The 17,430-nt window shown below is 47.2% G+C and overlaps 1 protein-coding gene across 3 annotated transcripts in view; it reads left to right on the forward strand.

The window, feature by feature from the left end:
• LOC124049083 (high affinity cAMP-specific and IBMX-insensitive 3',5'-cyclic phosphodiesterase 8B-like) overlaps positions 1 to 14,735 on the forward strand; it is a 101,432-nt gene extending 86,697 nt beyond the window's left edge. For all 3 annotated transcript variants that reach the window (XM_046370426.1, XM_046370425.1, XM_046370427.1), the window contains exons 14-22: positions 523 to 687; positions 1,202 to 1,259; positions 4,358 to 4,481; positions 6,708 to 6,906; positions 8,649 to 8,866; positions 9,156 to 9,294; positions 9,962 to 10,129; positions 11,307 to 11,436; positions 12,378 to 14,735. In XM_046370426.1, the coding sequence (XP_046226382.1) occupies positions 523 to 687; positions 1,202 to 1,259; positions 4,358 to 4,481; positions 6,708 to 6,906; positions 8,649 to 8,866; positions 9,156 to 9,294; positions 9,962 to 10,129; positions 11,307 to 11,436; positions 12,378 to 12,487 (1,311 nt within the window). In that variant the 3' untranslated portion in view covers positions 12,488 to 14,735. The remainder of the gene's footprint in view (positions 1 to 522; positions 688 to 1,201; positions 1,260 to 4,357; positions 4,482 to 6,707; positions 6,907 to 8,648; positions 8,867 to 9,155; positions 9,295 to 9,961; positions 10,130 to 11,306; positions 11,437 to 12,377) is intronic.
• Positions 14,736 to 17,430: the final 2,695 nt, after the last annotated feature.

The raw sequence follows: 17,430 nt of genomic DNA on the forward strand, positions 1-17,430 counted from the left end.
TCTAACACAGGATGGTAACGCCTAGGGAGAATTGTCATGCACGGAGAAACTAGCTAGTGATTTTGGGCACTAATCAACAGAGTGTAGGTTGTGTTTGACAGTTTGCTGAAGTTGTAGACATGTTCTCAGAAATCAGTCCCGGGCATAGAAGTAGCTCAGCTGACTCGATACTGTCTGCAGCACTGCCAGTATTAATGCAAAAATTTTACTTGAGAAACACTGTACCAAACCCAAACCCCTTAGTAAAATTGCGTGACTAAGACTCCCTCAGCAAAAACTTCTAAATTAATTATAGATTTCTGGATTTATCTATGACTATTTTGAGGGTGAAATGTTGCTACCGTGACTCAAGGGGGACAAACAACATAACACATCCACATCAAACCACACCCCCAAGACCCAAATCTGTTTTTTTTTCTTAATGGGCAGCAGAAAAACACATGTGGAATCGCAGAGTTCAGCCCCCCTTTAAATGGAATGTAACTGTGTGCTCTATCTCTCTCCGCCTTCCCCCATATCCAGGTGATCAACATCATCAACGCGGCCCAGGAGTCCAGTCCGGTTTCGGTAGCGGATGCACTGAACCGGGTCCTGGAGATCCTGAGGACCACAGAGCTCTACTCTCCTCAGCTGGCCTCTAAGGAAGACGACCCACACACCAACGACCTCGTCGGGGGGCTCATGAGTGTGAGTCAGAGGCTACACGCATACACACACACACACCCAACAGACACACATACTCATACACACACACACACACATACACACATGCACACACACTCCTTCACAGGCCCCATTTAATCAAAGTCTGGAACCAGTTTTTAGGATACTCCCCTCTACCCACACACCAACAACCTCATAGGGGGGCTCATGAGGGGCTACACACACACACACACACACACACACACACACACACACACACACACACACACACACACACACACACACACACACATACCCCTCCTCTCCCCTCTCCTCCTCTCCTCTCCCCTCTCATCTCATCCTCTCCTCTTCTCTCAAACACGAGAGTTCCTGAGTTATGTGGGATGTCTCGTCATATGAATTATAATGCTGATGTCATTGTACAATGTGAAATATGTTGTTATTAGCCAGATTTGAGATAAACCAAAAGGGTCTTTTTTAAATGTTTTTTTCACAGCATGGATGAAGAGAGTGCTTTGCTGTCTTTTTCCTTCTGCAGGATGGCTTACGGAGCCTGTCTGGGAACGAGTATGTCTTCTCCAAAAGTACCCTTCCAAGTAAGCATCAGTCTGTTTCATGACATCAATATTATCTTTATTCATTTTCTTACCAGAATACTACTGCTACTTACAACTAGTGCCCAAGAATTTACACTAATTAGGTCACATGACCCTAATTACAACACTAACTGAGTTGAATTATGTTTTCAATTGTGTTATAGCAAGTTTTAGTGGTATATTTGTGTAATATTTCATCTAATTAAATTACACTGGAAGCTTAATGCACTCATTCGCATTACACATAATTGGGGGCTTACGGAGTTTTGATGAAACCATTACTTTTCATGTATGGACCTGTCTGAAGAGTGATAGAAAATGTCTCAGATCATTTCATCAGTTGGAGTCTACAAGTGCATCCATCGGCAGTCATCGGCAGTCATTGGCAGTCATTGGCAGTCATCGGCAGTCATCGGCAGTCATCGGCAGTCATTGGCAGTCATTGGCAGTCATTGGCAGTCATTGGCAGTCATCGGCAGTCATCGGCAGTCATCGGCAGTCATTGCGTGATCCCCTTGTATTTGTTCAAGTCATGATGAATCATGGACGATACAGAGAGAGAAAAATGAGAGGATGTTCTGGGCGGTAATTACATATGATATTGACATGTAGTTAATGACAAATTGTATACAGAAGTAATGGATGTACTTCTTCTTTCTGAGAAGTGGAAGGGTACTGCTGAGAAGTGGAAGGGTACTGCTGAGAAGTGGAAGGGTACTGCTGAGAAGTGGAAGGGTACTGCTGAGAAGTGGAAGGGTACTGCTGAGAAGTGGAAGGGTACTGCTGAGAAGTGGAAGGAGAAGTACTGCTGAGAAGTGGAAGGGTACTGCTGAGAAGTGGAAGGGTACTGCTGAGAAGTGGAAGGGTACTGCTGAGAAGTGGAAGGGTACTGCTGAGAAGTGGAAGGGTACTGCTGAGAAGTGGAAGGGTACTGCTGAGAAGTGGAAGGGTACTGCTGAGAAGTGGAAGGGTACTGCTGAGAAGTGGAAGGGTACTGCTGAGAAGTGGAAGGGTACTGCTGAGAGGTGGAAGGGTACTGCTGAGAGGTGGAAGGGTACTGCTGAGAGGTGGAAGGGTACTGCTGAGAAGTGGAAGGGTACTGGAAGGGTACTGAGAAGTGGAAGGGTACTGCTGAGAAGTGGAAGGGTACTGCTGAGAAGTGGAAGGGTACTGCTGAGAAGTGGAAGGGTACTGCTGAGAAGTGGAAGGGTACTGCTGAGAAGTGGAAGGGTACTGCTGAGAGGTGGAAGGGTACTGCTGAGAGGTGGAAGGGTACTGCTGAGAGGTGGAAGGGTACTGCTGAGAGGTGGAAGGGTACTGCTGAGAGGTGGAAGGGTACTGCTGAGAGGTGGAAGGGTACTGCTGAGAAGTGGAAGGGTACTGCTGAGAAGTGGAAGGGTACTGCTGAGAAGTGGAAGGGTACTGCTGAGAAGTGGAAGGGTACTGCTGAGAAGTGGAAGGGTACTGCTGAGAAGTGGAAGGGTACTGCTGAGAAGTGGAAGGGTACTGCTGAGAAGTGGAAGGGTACTGCTGAGAAGTGGAAGGGTACTGCTGAGAAGTGGAAGGGTACTGTTGAGAAGTGGAAGGGTACTGCTGAGAAGTGCTGAATACATTGTCCTCAGTGCAGCCCCCTCAAATCTAATTGTATTTGTTACATGCTTCGTAAACAACAGGTGTAGGCTAACAGTGAAATGCTCACTCTCCTGATAGTCTGTAGGGAGAAGCATGTGCTTTTTTTAATAGACCTGAGAGGCTGAGCCTGAAGTGATTTTAGGTGAACGGGATTCTGAACCCACTTGTCAAGCTACCTTACCTTCTCTGACCATAGAATTAGGAATTAGAAATAATTGAATATGATCTCTATGCATCTCACCCTCTACCATAAGGACCATTTGCTAGGTAATTTAGGGACACAGATGAGGACTACATTGGAAATCGTTGTTGTTGCATTGTGCTTTCAAGTGTCCCAAATGTAATTGTTCAATGGATCAAGGCTGGCCCTTTCAGCCCTCCCCTCACCTTTAGTTAGTGTGTGTTTGCAGTCGCATGGAAAGAGGCTAATAGTAGTGTTGCTGACAGACTTTCACATGCTGTTCCTAACTGAAGTCTATAGACTTTCACATGCTAGATTGCCCTTTAACCTTTGTAGCCTCCTGCCTGGTGTGTTTAACTTGTCTAAAGTATGGTATCTTTAAAGCTATTTTTATTTTTTATTTTTTCTAGTTGAGTATATTATTTATATTGCTTTGTGTTGTCTTGTCTATGTGTGTGTAAAACTTAATAAACAGAGTTCGAAAAACAAAAACAAAAATACTTTCACATGCTGTTCTTAACTGAAGTGTATAGACTTTCACATGCTGTTCCTAACTGAAGTGTATAGACTTTCACATGCTGTTCCTAACTGAAGTGTATAGACTTTCACATGCTGTTCTTAACTGAAGTGTATAGACTTTCACATGCTGTTCCTAACTGAAGTGTATAGACTTTCACATGCTGTTCCTAACTGAAGTGTATAGACTTTCACATGCTGTTCCTAACTGAAGTGTATAGACTTTCACATGCTGTTCCTAACTGAAGTGTATAGACTTTCACATGCTGTTCCTAACTGAAGTGTATAGACTTTCACATGCTGTTCCTAACTGAAGTGTATAGACTTTCACATGCTGTTCCTAACTGAAGTGTATAGACTTTCACATGCTGTTCCTAACTGAAGTGTATAGACTTTCACATGCTGTTCCTAACTGAAGTGTATAGACTTTCACATGCTGTTCCTAACTGAAGTGTATAGACTTTCACATGCTGTTCCTAACTGAAGTGTATAGACTTTCACATGCTGTTCCTAACTGAAGTATGTGTCCAGCGAATATCAACACACATAAAACTTCAAATGGAAACAGCTGTGTCCACGTTTGTGTTTGGTGACAAACAAGAGCACAGTTATGGGCCTTAAGATCACGTTCTTACAGAACAACACTATAGTGGACAGATATTAGTGAATCACTAGAAGTTACTAGCAGGTGAGGGCATATCCAGCCAACAGCCCAAACAAGCTCCAGCTAGCCGTTTTTTTCAATCTGTGCGTGTTTGTGCGTCTCCAGATATGAGTCAGCTGGCCATCCCAGTAACGCTGAATGACATCCCTCCGGCCATCGCTGAGATGCTGGACGACGAGGACCAATGGGACTTTAACATCCTAGAGCTGGAGGCTGCCACCTGTATGAGGTATGGAGGGAGAGGGAGGAGAGGGAGAGGGGGGCGGAGAGAGAGAAGGAAAGAGAGAGGATAGGAGCTAGAGGCTGCCACCTATATGAGGTATGGAGGGAGAGGGAGAGGGGGCGAAGAGAGAAGGAAAGAGAGAGGACAGGAGCTGGAGGCTGCCACCTGTATGAGGTATGGAGGGAGAGGGAGGAGAGGGAGAGGGGGGCGGAGAGAGAGAAGGAAAGAGAGAGGACAGGAGCTGGAGGCTGCCACCTGTATGAGGTATGGAGGGAGAGGGAGGAGAGGGAGAGGGGCGGAGAGAGAGAAGGAAAGAGAGAGGACAGGAGCTGGAGGCTGCCATCTGTATGAGGTATGGAGGGAGAGGGAGGAGAGGGAGAGGGGGGCGGAGAGAGAGAAGGAAAGAGAGAGGACAGGAGCTAGAGGCTGCCACCTATATGAGGTATGGAGGGAGAGGGAGGAGAGGGAGAGGGGGGTGGAGAGAGAGAAGGAAAGAGAGAGGACAGGAGCTGGAGGCTGCCACCTGTATGAGGTATGAAGGGAGAGGGAGAGGGGGGCAGAGAGAGAAGGAAAGAGAGAGGACAGGAGCTGGAGGCTGCCACCTGTATGAGGTATGGAGGGAGAGGAGAGGGGGGTTGGAGAGAAGGAAAGAGAGGACATGAGCTGGAAGCTGCCACCTCTATGAGGTATGGAGGGAGAGGGAGAGGGGGCAGAGGAGAGGAAAGCGAGAGGACATGAGCTGGAAGCTGCCACCTGTATGAGGTATGGAGGGAGAGGGAGAGGGGGTGGAGAGAGCGAGAGGACATGAGCTGGAAGCTGCCACCTCTATGAGGTATGGAGGGAGAGGGAGAGGGGGTTGGAGAGAGCGAGAGGACATGAGCTGGAAGCTGCCACCTCTATGAGGTATGGAGGGAGAGGGAGAGGGGGGTGGAGAGAGCGAGAGGACAGGAGCTGGAGGCTGCCACCTGCATGAGGTATGGAGGGAGAGGGAGAGGGAGGAGAGGGAGAGGGGGTGGAGAGCGAGAGGACAGGAGCTGGAGGCTGCCACCTGTATGAGGTATGGAGGGAGAGGGAGGAGAGGGAGAGGGGTTTGGCGAGAGCGAGAGGACAGGAGCTGGAGGCTGCCACCTGTATGAGGTATGGAGGGAGAGGGAGGAGAGCGAGAGGGGGGTGGAGAGAGCGAGAGGACAGGAGCTGGAGGCTGCCACCTGCATGAGGTATGGAGGGAGAGGGGGTGGAGAGCGAGAGGACAGGAGCTGGAGGCTGCCACCTGTATGAGGTATGGAGGGAGAGGGAGGAGAGGGAGAGGGGGTTGGAGAGAGTGAGAGGACAGGAGCTGGAGGCTGCCACCTGCATGAGGTATGGAGGGAGAGGGAGAGGGGGTGGAGAGCGAGAGGACAGGAGCTGGAGGCTGCCACCTGTATGAGGTATGGAGGGAGAGGGAGAGGGGGTTGGAGAGAGCGAGAGGACAGGAGCTGGAGGCTGCCACCTGTATGAGGTATGGAGGGAGAGGGAGGAGAGGGAGAGGGGGTGGAGAGAGCGAGAGGACAGGAGCTGGAAGTGGTGATGAGTAAGAGAGGGATAGGTTGTTAGGGGGCTAAGGGAAAGGGAAGGTAGAGGTTACTATACACTCAGTGTACAAAACATAATGAACACCTGCTCTTTCCATGACATACACTGACCAGGTGAAAGCTATGATCCCTTATGGATGTCACCTGTTAAATCCACTTCAATCAATGTACATAAAGGGGAGGAGACAGGTTAAATAAGGATTTCTTAGTCTTGAGACAATTTAGACTTATATTGTGTATGTGTGCCATTCAGAGGGTAAATGGGCAAGACAAAGTATTTAAGTACCTTTGAACAGGGTATGGTAGTAGGTGCCATTTGTGTCAAGAACTGCAGAGCTGCTGGAGTTTTTCACGCTCAACAGTTTCCCATGTATATCAAAAATGGTCCACCATCCAAAGGACATCCAGCCAACTTGACACAACTGTGGGAAGCATTGGAGTCAACATGGGCCAGCAACCCTGTGGAATGCTTTCGACACCTTGTAGAGTCCATGCCAAGACGAACTGAGGCTGTTCTGAGAGCAAAAGAGAGGCTGAAGCTCAATATTAGGAAGGTGTTCCTAATGTTTGGTGTATTCAGTGTACACCAATACAGAAGGGAAAGAACATCCTCCCTCTATCACTCATCTACCTCCCTGTCCGCTCTCTGTCATCCCCACAGACCTTTGACCTACCTGGGCTTGAAGATCTTTGCTCGCTTCAGTGTGTGTGAGTTCCTGAGCTGCAGTGAGGCTACGCTACGCTGCTGGCTGCAGGTCATAGAGGCTAACTACCACGCCTCCAACTCCTACCACAACTCCACCCACGCCGCTGACGTCCTACACGCTACTGCCTACTTCCTACGCAAGGAGAAGGTCAAGGTATACCAAACACACATACCAGCATACACACACACACACATCCCCATTCCAACTCTCACTGGTCACTGGCATACATTCACCTCCTGCTAAGCAAAGAAAACTGATACTCTACTCTCCCCCCACACAGACACACACACACACACACACACACACAAACACAAACACACAACTCCTACCACAACCCCACACCAACCCAAAGAAGACCTTCTGGTTGGACAATTGTTGGATATGCGTACACCACTTATGAACACACATTAAATGAGTAAATTACAATATTTCGCCTGTCATATCAATGTGCTGATTGATTGATAAGTTGATCTACTATGTAATTCACTGTGAAGGGTTTTCAATAGTGTGTGTGTGTCACGTTCTGACCTTAGTTTCTTTGTTTTGTCTTTTGTTTTAGTATGGTCAGGGTGTGAGTTGGGTGGGTTGTCTATGATTTGCTATTTCTGTGTTTGGCCTGGTATGGTTCTCAATCAGAGGCAGCTGTCAATCGTTGTCCCTGATTGAGAACCATATTTAGGTAGCCTGTTTTCCATTGTGTTTTGTGGGTGGTTGTTTTCAGTCTTTGTGTGTCTACACCAGACAGAACTGTTCCGGTTGTTTCTTTATTGTTTTGTTATTCAGTGTGCAGTTTTCATTAAATAAGATGACCATATACCATGCTGCGCTTTGGTCCTCACCTTCTTCCCACGACAGCCGTGTGTGTGTGTGTGTGTGGGGGGGGGGGAATGTATGTCAGTGACCAGTGAGAGTTGGAATGGGGATGTTTTTATAGCTTCGGTCTTGTTCTCATATTTGACTCAGTCAATAAGTGTTTTGCCTTGAGGGCATTGAGATCCTCATACTTTCCCTCTCTTTTCTCCCTGCTTCTCCACTCCAATAAATATCTCCTCTCCTTGTCATAAAGTGAACATTTGCTAGTGATTATTATTATTAGTTGTGCTTGCATGGCGTGCATTATTTGGTATTATTCATTTGTTGAGTATGAGGTTATGATGAGTGTCCAAGTTATGCTCTAATGGTACAAAGTCAGGTGCAGGAGAGCAGTGAGTTGTGATCAGGCGCACTTTTATTTGGCAACAGCACAAAAGACAGAAGCAACTGCGTCCAAAATCCTCCAAGTAAAAGTCAATAAGTGCAAAAACACTCACAAATATACAAATGTATGACAAATACATACAACGGGTCACAATACGATACCAGGGGGAAAAACAGTCTGGCGCATCACATTAAACACGTAACAAAACAATTTCACACAAAGACATGGGGGGGAACAGAGGATTAAATACATGCAGTGTGATTAGGGAATGTAAACCAGGTGTGCACGGAACAAGACAAAACAAATGGAACAATGAGAAAACGACCGCCGAACGCCACCCGAACAAGGAGAGGAGCGGACTTCGGCGGAAGTCGTGACAGAGAGAGACTAGGCAGTATTTATATTTTATGCACAATTTCAACAACAAAAAAACCTGGTCTTAAAAGTCTATCTCCCAAAATGATTTTGCTGTCTCAGTCCCATCACTGATTCATAGGTGCATATGATTTTTTATTAAGAGAAACTGTATATTGTTAAAGTTGTAGGAAACTGAGCTCCCTACTACATTTTTTTCTATTATCTGTGCTTCTGTGGAAGTTTGACACTGATGTCACTTCCTGATTGCTATATGTCCCCCGGGGCTCATGAGAGTTTTAGTTTACTAACACTACTTCCTGGTTGTGTCATTTGTTCTCAGGGCAGTCTGGACCAGCTGGACGAGGTGGCTGCGTTGATCGCGGCGACGGTCCATGATGTGGACCACCCAGGGAGGACCAACAGCTTCCTGTGTAATGCAGGAAGTGAGCTGGCCATCCTGTATAACGACACTGCAGTGTTGGAGAGTCACCATGCCGCCCTCGCCTTCCAACTCACCGTCAGGGATATCAAGAGCAACATCTTCAAAAACATCGACAGGTACAGTCAGGAGAGAGTCTAGGAGAGAAAATAGTGGTTTTCCCCTGTAGCTTTGAGGGCTTGCTAGCCTGGTCCGAGGTCTGTTTGTGTTGTGACCGATCTGGGACCAGGCTAAGTGCTTGTTAATATAATGAATTAACATGCGACAGATATGGAGCATGTTGGGTTGTTACCCTGGAACACATTGTGTGATGTGATTAACTTCTAAGTTTTTATGGACTTCTTGGAAAACAGTGAGGACAGTTGACTATCCTGGTCCTGTAAGTTCATCTCTATGTGTTTATATTAGGACTCAGTTCAGGACGTTGAGGCAGGCAATCATAGACATGGTGCTGGCTACAGAGATGACCCGTCATTTTGAACACGTCAACAAGTTTGCCAACAGCATCAACAAACCAATGGCTGCCATCGAGGAGTCCAGTTCAAATGTAAGACACAGCCCCGTGTGTGTGTGTGTGTGTGTGTGTGTGTGTGTGTGTGTGTGTGTGTGTGTGTGTGTGTGTGTGTGTGTGTGTGTGTGTGTGTGTGTGTGTGTGTGTGTGTGTGTGTGTGTGTGTGTGTGTGTGTGCGTGTGTGCGTGCGTGCGTGCATGCGTGTGCATGTGTGTGCATGTGTGTGCATGTGTAGTTTATTATTACATAATAAAGATGGTTGTTAACATTAGCCAATTGAGTGGGAACAGAAGAGATAGAAACAGTTTTAGTTCTTAAATATAGTATATTCAGTGAGCATTAATGAGAAAATAGGAATAAAAGGCTAAATATTTTGACATTCAACAATGGAGAGTTCTAGTGGAAAATACTCTATTCAGAGCATGTGACTCCAGTTTGAAGCACCTATCTGAGATTTGCAATCATTGGCCTCGTGTGTGTGTGTGTGTGTGTGTGTGTGTGTGTGTGTGTGTGTGTGTGTGTGTGTGTGTGTGTGTGTGTGTGTGTGTGTGTGTGTGTGTGTGTGTGTGTGTGTGTGTGTGTGTGTGTGTGTGTGTGTGTGTGTGTGTGTGTGTGTGTGTGTGTTTCTGACTAATTGTGTGTGCATCGAGAAGCGTGTGTGTGTGTGTCTTTGACCTTGTGTGTGTGTGATTCTCTGTAACAGAGTGAAGGCAGTGACAACGAGGGTCCAGCCAGCATCAGGAACAGCCCAGATAACCGGCTGCTGATCAAGAGGATGATGATAAAGTGTGCTGATGTGGCCAACCCCTGTAGACCTCTGGAGCTCTGCATAGAATGGGCCGGACGCATCTCTGAGGAGTACTTTTCCCAGGTGAGTGGGATGACAGGGATGGAAGGAGGAAGAAAGGGCTGCTGGAGGAGGGGATGGCTATATGTTAAATGTGGGATTCAAGGGTAACAGGGCAGAAGGTAAAGGAATGGAGGGGGGTAAGGGGACAGCGAGGGGTTACAATGAGGAATGGGGAGTTTGTCATTGCAGCTCAGACTGTTCTGGTGCTATAGGAGTTCACAGCTGGCAATCCTGACCTTAACAACTGCCTACTCAGCTATATTATATGTACAAAAGTATGTAGACACCCTTCACATTAGTGGATTCAGCTGAAAGGTGTATAAAATCGAGCACACCGCCATGCAATCTCCGTAGACAAACATTGGCAGTAGAATGTCCATACTGAAGACCTCAGAAACTTTCAACGTGGCACTGTCATAGGATGCCACCTTTCCATCAAGTCAGTTTGTCAAATTTCTGCCCTGCTAGAGCTGCCCTGGTCAACTATAAGTACTGTTATTGTGAATTGGAAACGTCTTGGAGCAACAACGGCTCAGCCGCGAAGTGGTAGGCCACACAAACTCACAGAACGGGACCGCCGGGAACTGGAGTGTATAGCGCATAAAAACTGTCTCTCCTCGGTTGGAACACTCACTACCGAGTTCCAAACTGCATCTGAAAATATTGTAAGCAAAATAACTGTTAGTCTGGAGCTTTATGAAATGGGTTTCCATGGCCGAGCAGCCGCACACAAGCCTAAGATCACTATGCGCAATGCCATACGCTGGCTGGAGTGGTGTAACGCTCGCCACCATTGGACTCTGGAGCAGTAGAAACAAGTTCTCTGGAGTGATGAATCAAGCTTTACCATCTGGCAGTCTGACGGATGAATCTGGGTTTGGCGGATGCCAGGAGAATGCTGCCTCCCAGAATATATAGGGCCAACTGTACACCTATAAATCTGCCCTCTCTCTCTCTCTCTCTCTCTCTCTCTCTCTCTCTCTCTGTGTTGTACATATTGTAAATACTATAGTATGTGGTGGGGGGGGGTAACCTGTGTGTGTGTGTGTGTGTGTGTGTGTGTGTGTGTGTGTGTGTGTGTGTGTGTGTGTGTGTGTGTGTGTGTGTGTGTGTGTGTGTGTGTGTGTGTGTGTGTGTGTGTGTGTGTGTGTGTGTGTGTGTGTGTGTGTTAACCTGTGTGAATCCATGTGTGTTTCAGACTGACGAGGAGAAGAGAGAGGCTCTACCGGTGGTCATGCCTGTATTTGACAGGAACACCTGCAGTATCCCCAAGTCTCAGATCTCCTTCATAGACTACTTCATTACAGACATGTTTGACGCCTGGGATGGTAAGAACACACACGCGGGGCCGAGGTTAGAAGGGCACAGGGGATCCACTGGGAGGGGGAGGGATCACGAATCCCAACTTTCCCAGGCCTCTCCTCTTCTTCTACTTCCTCCATCCCTGTAAAAGAGGTAGCGCCTCCCTTTTCCCATCACAGTAGAGCACAGTAGCCCAGAGGAAATAGAGAGGGAGGGAGAAGGGGATGGGAGCCAAACGAAGGGGTGAAGAGGAGAAAGGGGGAGGGAGGGGATGGGAGCCAGACAAAAGGGCAAAGGGGAGGGAGGGAGGGAGGGAGGGAGGGAGGGAGGGAGGGAGGGAGGGAGGGAGGGAGGGAGGGAGGGAGGGAGGGAGGGAGGGAGGGAGGGAGGGAGGGAGGGAGGGAGGGAGGGAGGGTATAATAACTTCCATCTCCCCATCCCCATGAAATTAAACCTGACCTCTGGGGTGTTTCTGGGGGTTACCCCTCCAGAGAAGAGAATACATGTGTTTACAGTGAAAAAAGCTGGTGATGTCACGGAAAATTCCCAGAGGCAACTGGGAAAGGGTGGAGGGGCAGGGGTGGGTATCCGGGGGGGGCGGAGGGGTTAAGTCGAGATGCACTGAAGCAGAACCTACTGTACACACACACAAAAGCACACACATTCAGACGCAATAGTGCACAAAGATGCACACACACACACAAGCATAACGCACAAACACACTCACACAGCAGGCTTTAATTCGGCAGGGTCAGGGCTGGGTTGTTGTCTGGTGGTTGCCAGGTCAGGCTCAGATAGGGGCAACCAACGAGTTGGAAACTAGGAAGTAAACAACACCCACACAAACACAAATTACTTGAGACCTAATTTCCCTAGCTGTCATTTCCTTGTGTGGAAACTACCGCTGGCTCATGTGTTTGTGTGCATGCAGATGTGTGTTAACCTCACACTCTCCTCTGTCCCCCAGCCTTCGCCAGTCTACCTGGCCTCATGGAGCACCTGTCAGAGAACTACAAGTACTGGAAGGGTCTGGACGACATGAAGTGCAAGAGCCTGCGTCCGCCTTCTCCTCCGTGACCCCTCCATCCCTCCCTCTCTCCCTTCATCCCTCCATCCATCCCTCCCTCTCTCAGGGCAGGGGGAGATGGCGAATGTAGCCCAGCACTGGTATTAAGCCTCTCCCACTGTGATTCTACCCAGCTCCACACACATTGGACTGTACTGCAGTCTGTAGACCTTAGAGCCTGCAAACCCCAGAGTCTGTAGCTTGGAGCGCTGAGAAGAAACCAGGGGACTGTCATACTGGCTGACATAATGACACCCTATCCCCTATGTAGTGGACTACGTCTGACCAGAGCCCCAACCCAAACACATTTCCCATCTTTGGTTATCTGATGTTGCCTCAAACTACAAAAACAGATTTCATACAGAGAATCATTATGATGCCCATTGCTAAATTTAGCATGGGGGGCTCTGGTCAAACATACATGCACCACATGGGGAATAGGGTAACATTTTAGATTTGCCCTCTGAGGCTGAAGCCAGCCTCTTCAGACCCCTCTCGGGTCCCTGTTGGGCCCCTAATTGGACTCTACAGTCCTCCTTATCATCAGTCCCAGCCTGAGGGGTGAGGACCAACCAATCAGTCCCAGCCTGAGGGGTGAGGACCAACCAATCAGTCCCAGCCTGAGGGGTGAGGACCAACCAATCAGTCCCAGCCTGAGGGGTGAGGACCAACCAATCAGTCCCAGCCTGAAGGGTGAGGACCAACCAATCAATCCCAGCCTGAGGGGTGAGGACCAACCAATCAGTCCCAGCCTGAGGGGTGAGGACCAACCAATCAGTCCCAGCCTGAGGGGTGAGGACCAACCAATCAGTCCCAGCCTGAGGGGTGAGGACCAACCAATCAGTCCCAGCCTGAGGGGTGAGGACCAACCAATCAGTCCCAGCCTGAGGGGTGAGGACCAACATGCTACAAACCAACCAACTGCACTTTAGCAGCTCAAAGTCACTTTCTCAAAATCTTTTATTTTTCCTGTCTGTTTTTCTGCTCTCTTCTCTCAGACAAGAGTCTGCTGTTTCTTCTCATACTGTACCTTTCTGTGTCTCTACTGTAGTATGTAGTACTGCTGAGATGGGTACCAAAGCTTCATTATAATGTGACTTCTACAGCTAAAAGGGGAGAGATCACGGAATGATTACAGAACTAAAGCATGTAGAGAGAAATCAGTCCACTCCAGCACATGCACACTGTACTCGCTCTTCCAACTAAACAGACAACTGTAAATTGTAACTCCGCTTACCTTGTTCTCTCGCCAGCTGAAAGTATTAAGGAATATTGAGCCCTGATAAGCCCTGTCAGGCAGAATCATACAGAGGTGTGTGTGTGTGTGTGTGTGTGTGTGTGTGTGTGTGTGTGTGTGTGTGTGTGTGTGTGTGTGTGTGTGTGTGTGTGTGTGTGTGTGTGTGTGTGTGTGTGTGTGTGTGTGTGTGTGTGTGTGTGTGTGTGTGTGTGGCAGCAGCCCCAGTGCAGTCAAAGGTCTGTGTTCGCTCCATACCTGGGAGGTTTACAGAGCAGAGCCCAGCTGAACTGACTGCTGTAATATCTCTCTCTATGGGGGAGAACCAGAGCTCTGTGCAGAGAGCCATGCCTCACATGCAGCTAGCTCACCATCAGGCTCCCCTCTGGGGCTAGAACCAGCCCTCACTCAGCCCCTCTGGAACTCTGCTCCACATGGCTCTTAAAAGATAACTATCCTGTCAACACTGGGGCTTAGTGGGAACAGTATTAGAACAGAATTACAACACTATTAGCGAAAAGTGGGAGAAAAATAACACTATATTAAGTACTGTTGATCTTCAATTATAAACCAAATAAGAAGTGAATTATCTGACCTACAGTAGGCCAAGTGTAATATTTATGACAGCTTGCATTGAAGCTAATCATAATTCATTACTTAAAAAAGGTCATAAAGTTCCAGTACATCCATTTAAATATCAAAGGCACGTGTTTTTTTATTTAAATTGAACCTTTATTTAACTAGGCACATTGATGTGGACACGTACTGTAGATAATTGTAATCTCCACATATGAAGGAAACAAATTATAGTATCGCAACATGAGAGCAGTGGCTAAGCAAGTTAATATTCCAAGCACAACCAACCCATTGATTTTTAACTTTCCAGTTACTCTCTGGTGTGCAGTGCAGTTGTACAGTCGTGGCCAAAAGTTTTGAGAATGACACAAATATACATTTTCACAAAGTCTGCTGCCTCAGTTTGTATGATGGCAATATGCATATACTCCAGAATGTTATGAAGAGTGATCAGGTTAATTGCAATTCATTGCAAAGTCACTCTTTGCCATGCAAATGAACTGAATCCCCCCCAAAAAATTCCCCTGCATTTCAGCCCTGCCACAAAAGGACCAGCTGACATCATGTCAGTGATTCTCTCATTAACACAGGTGTGAGTGTTGATGAGGACAAGGCTGGAGATCACTCTGTCATGCTGATTGAGTTCGAATAACAGACTGGAAGCTTCAAAAGGACGGTGGTGCTTGGAATCATTGTTCTTCCTCTGTCAACCATGGTTACCTGCAAGGAAACACGTGCCGTCATCATTACTTTGCACAAAAAGGGCTTCACAGGCAAGGATATTGCTTCCAGTAAGATTGCACCTAAATCAACCATTTATCAGATCATCAAGGAGAGAGGTTCAGTTGTTGTGAAGAAGGCTTCAGGGCGCCCAAGAAAATCCAGCAAGCACCAGGACCGTCTCCTAAAGTTGATTCAACTGCACCACCAGTACAGAGCTTGCTCAGGAATCACAGCAAGCAGGTGATAGTGCATCTGTATGCAAAATACTTTTGGAGGATGGCCTGGTGTCAAGAAGGGCAGCAAAGAAGACACTTCTCTCCAGGAAAAACATCAGGGACAGATATTCTGCAAAGGGTACAGGGATTGGACTGCTGAGGACTGGGGTAAAGTAATTTTCTCTGATGAATCCCCTTTCCGATTGTTTGGGGCACCTGGAAAAAAGCATGTCCGGAGAAGACAAGGCGAGCGCTACCATCAGTCCTGTGTCATGCCAACAGTAAAGCATCCTTAGACCATTCATGTGTGGGGTTGCTTCTCAGCCAAAGGAGTGGGCTCACTCACAATTTTGCCTAAGAACACAGCCATGAATAAAGAATGGTACCAACACATCCTCTGAGAGCAACTTCTCCCAACCATCCAGGAACAGTTTGGTGACGAACAATGCCTTTTCCAGCAAGATGGAGCACCTTGCCATAAGGCAAAAGTGATAACCAAGTGGCTCGGGGAACAAAACATCGATATTTTGGGTCCATGGCCAGGAAACTCCCCAGACCTTAATCCCATTGAGAACTTGTGGTCAATCCTCAAGAGACAGATGGACAAAAAAAAACACAAATTCTGACAAACTCAAAGCATTGATTATGGGCTGCCATCAGTCAGGATGTGGCTCAGAAGTTAATTGACAGCATGCCATGGCGGATTGCAGAGGTCTTGAAAAAGAAGGGTCAACACTGCAAATATTGACTCTTTGCACCAACTTTATGTAGTTGTCAATAAAAGCTTTTGACACTTACAAAATGCTTGTAATTATACTTCAGTATTCCATAGTAACATCTGACAAAAATATCTAAAGAGACTGAGGCAGCAGACTTTGTGAAAATTAATATTTGTGTCATTCTCAAAACTTTTGTCCACGACTGTAGGAGTACATTATATTTTCCAACTGCTTCTTGTCCCTCCTGTGTCCCCATAGCGTGTTGCTGGTCCGTTATGATGTAGCATGGCAGTGTGGTCTGAGCAGAGCCACCTCACAGCAGCCTGATGAAACCACCATGGGAGAGACACAGCATGAAAGACTTGGATGGCTCTGGCTCAAACTATTCCCTATGTAGTGCACTACTTTTGGGGCAGAGATGTATGTGGTGAGAAACACTGGCACACTTAGCTTTTGGGGCTTAAACAGTTGCATCTTAAATGCACCCTATTGCCTTTAAAGTGCAGTACAGAATGGTAGTGCGTTCTATGGGGACATTTTAGATTGACCCGGTCTTTGGATCCTCTCTAGGAAAAGAGACCATCAGGCCAGCTCCCAGTACCCTGTACTGCTGCTTGGTTCTGTTGGGTTTTCAACTCCGACTCTGCTATTAAAACAATATTGAAAATGACATTATCATCCCCTTCCTGTCATCTAAAACACATTACTGTGTAGTGGTCTCCCTCCATTGGTTGGCAGTGGGAAATGCAGTTCCAATAATGTCCTTGTGCAGCTACACAGTAGACATACAAGACAGGCAGTCAAAGGCATAGCCTGCTGGAAGTAGGGGTGCTGAGGGTGCTGGTGTCTCCCCTGAAAAATCAGATATTTAAAAAATAATACTAATTACAGAAGTAGTGCACTGGGCCTTTACTAGTTCTATAATTATCAGTCCGATATATGTAGCGTGTTTGTAGTCTGTAGCGCGTGCCCCTCCAAAATATTCTATGACACCCCCCCCCAAACATCTTCCTGCAGCTATGGTCAGATGTGTTATGAATGGGTGGTAAGTTCCGAGTTCAAAGTGCTTGCGCATGCCTGCATGTGTGTATATTCAACCAAGAGAAACTAAACTGGGGTACGTAGTTAACCGAAGGAACAGTGATCTTCTTCAAGGTGCCTTACTTTGCTCCTCTCCTCTGAAACAGTGTTCCTTCAGCGTCAAATGGTTTGTTTGGCTTCAAATGGTTTGTTTGGATTCAAATGGTTTGTTTGGCTTCATGTGGTTTGTTTGGCTTCATGTGGTTGATTTAGCTTCAAATGATTTGTTTGGTTTCATGTGGTTTGTTTGGGTTAGTGAGTAGCTGAACAAAGCCACTAAGCCAGAGTAGGCCTATTTTACTTTAGAATTTTAACCTGGCTCATGTCTCACATTCCTCAACTCCTCGTTCTCTGGTTGGTCAGAGTATCACAGTATATTAATGTCCAAAATGGCACCCTATTCCCCA

The sequence above is a fragment of the Oncorhynchus gorbuscha genome, linkage group LG11 (assembly GCF_021184085.1).
Source record: "Oncorhynchus gorbuscha isolate QuinsamMale2020 ecotype Even-year linkage group LG11, OgorEven_v1.0, whole genome shotgun sequence".
Lineage (NCBI taxonomy): Eukaryota > Metazoa > Chordata > Actinopteri > Salmoniformes > Salmonidae > Oncorhynchus > Oncorhynchus gorbuscha.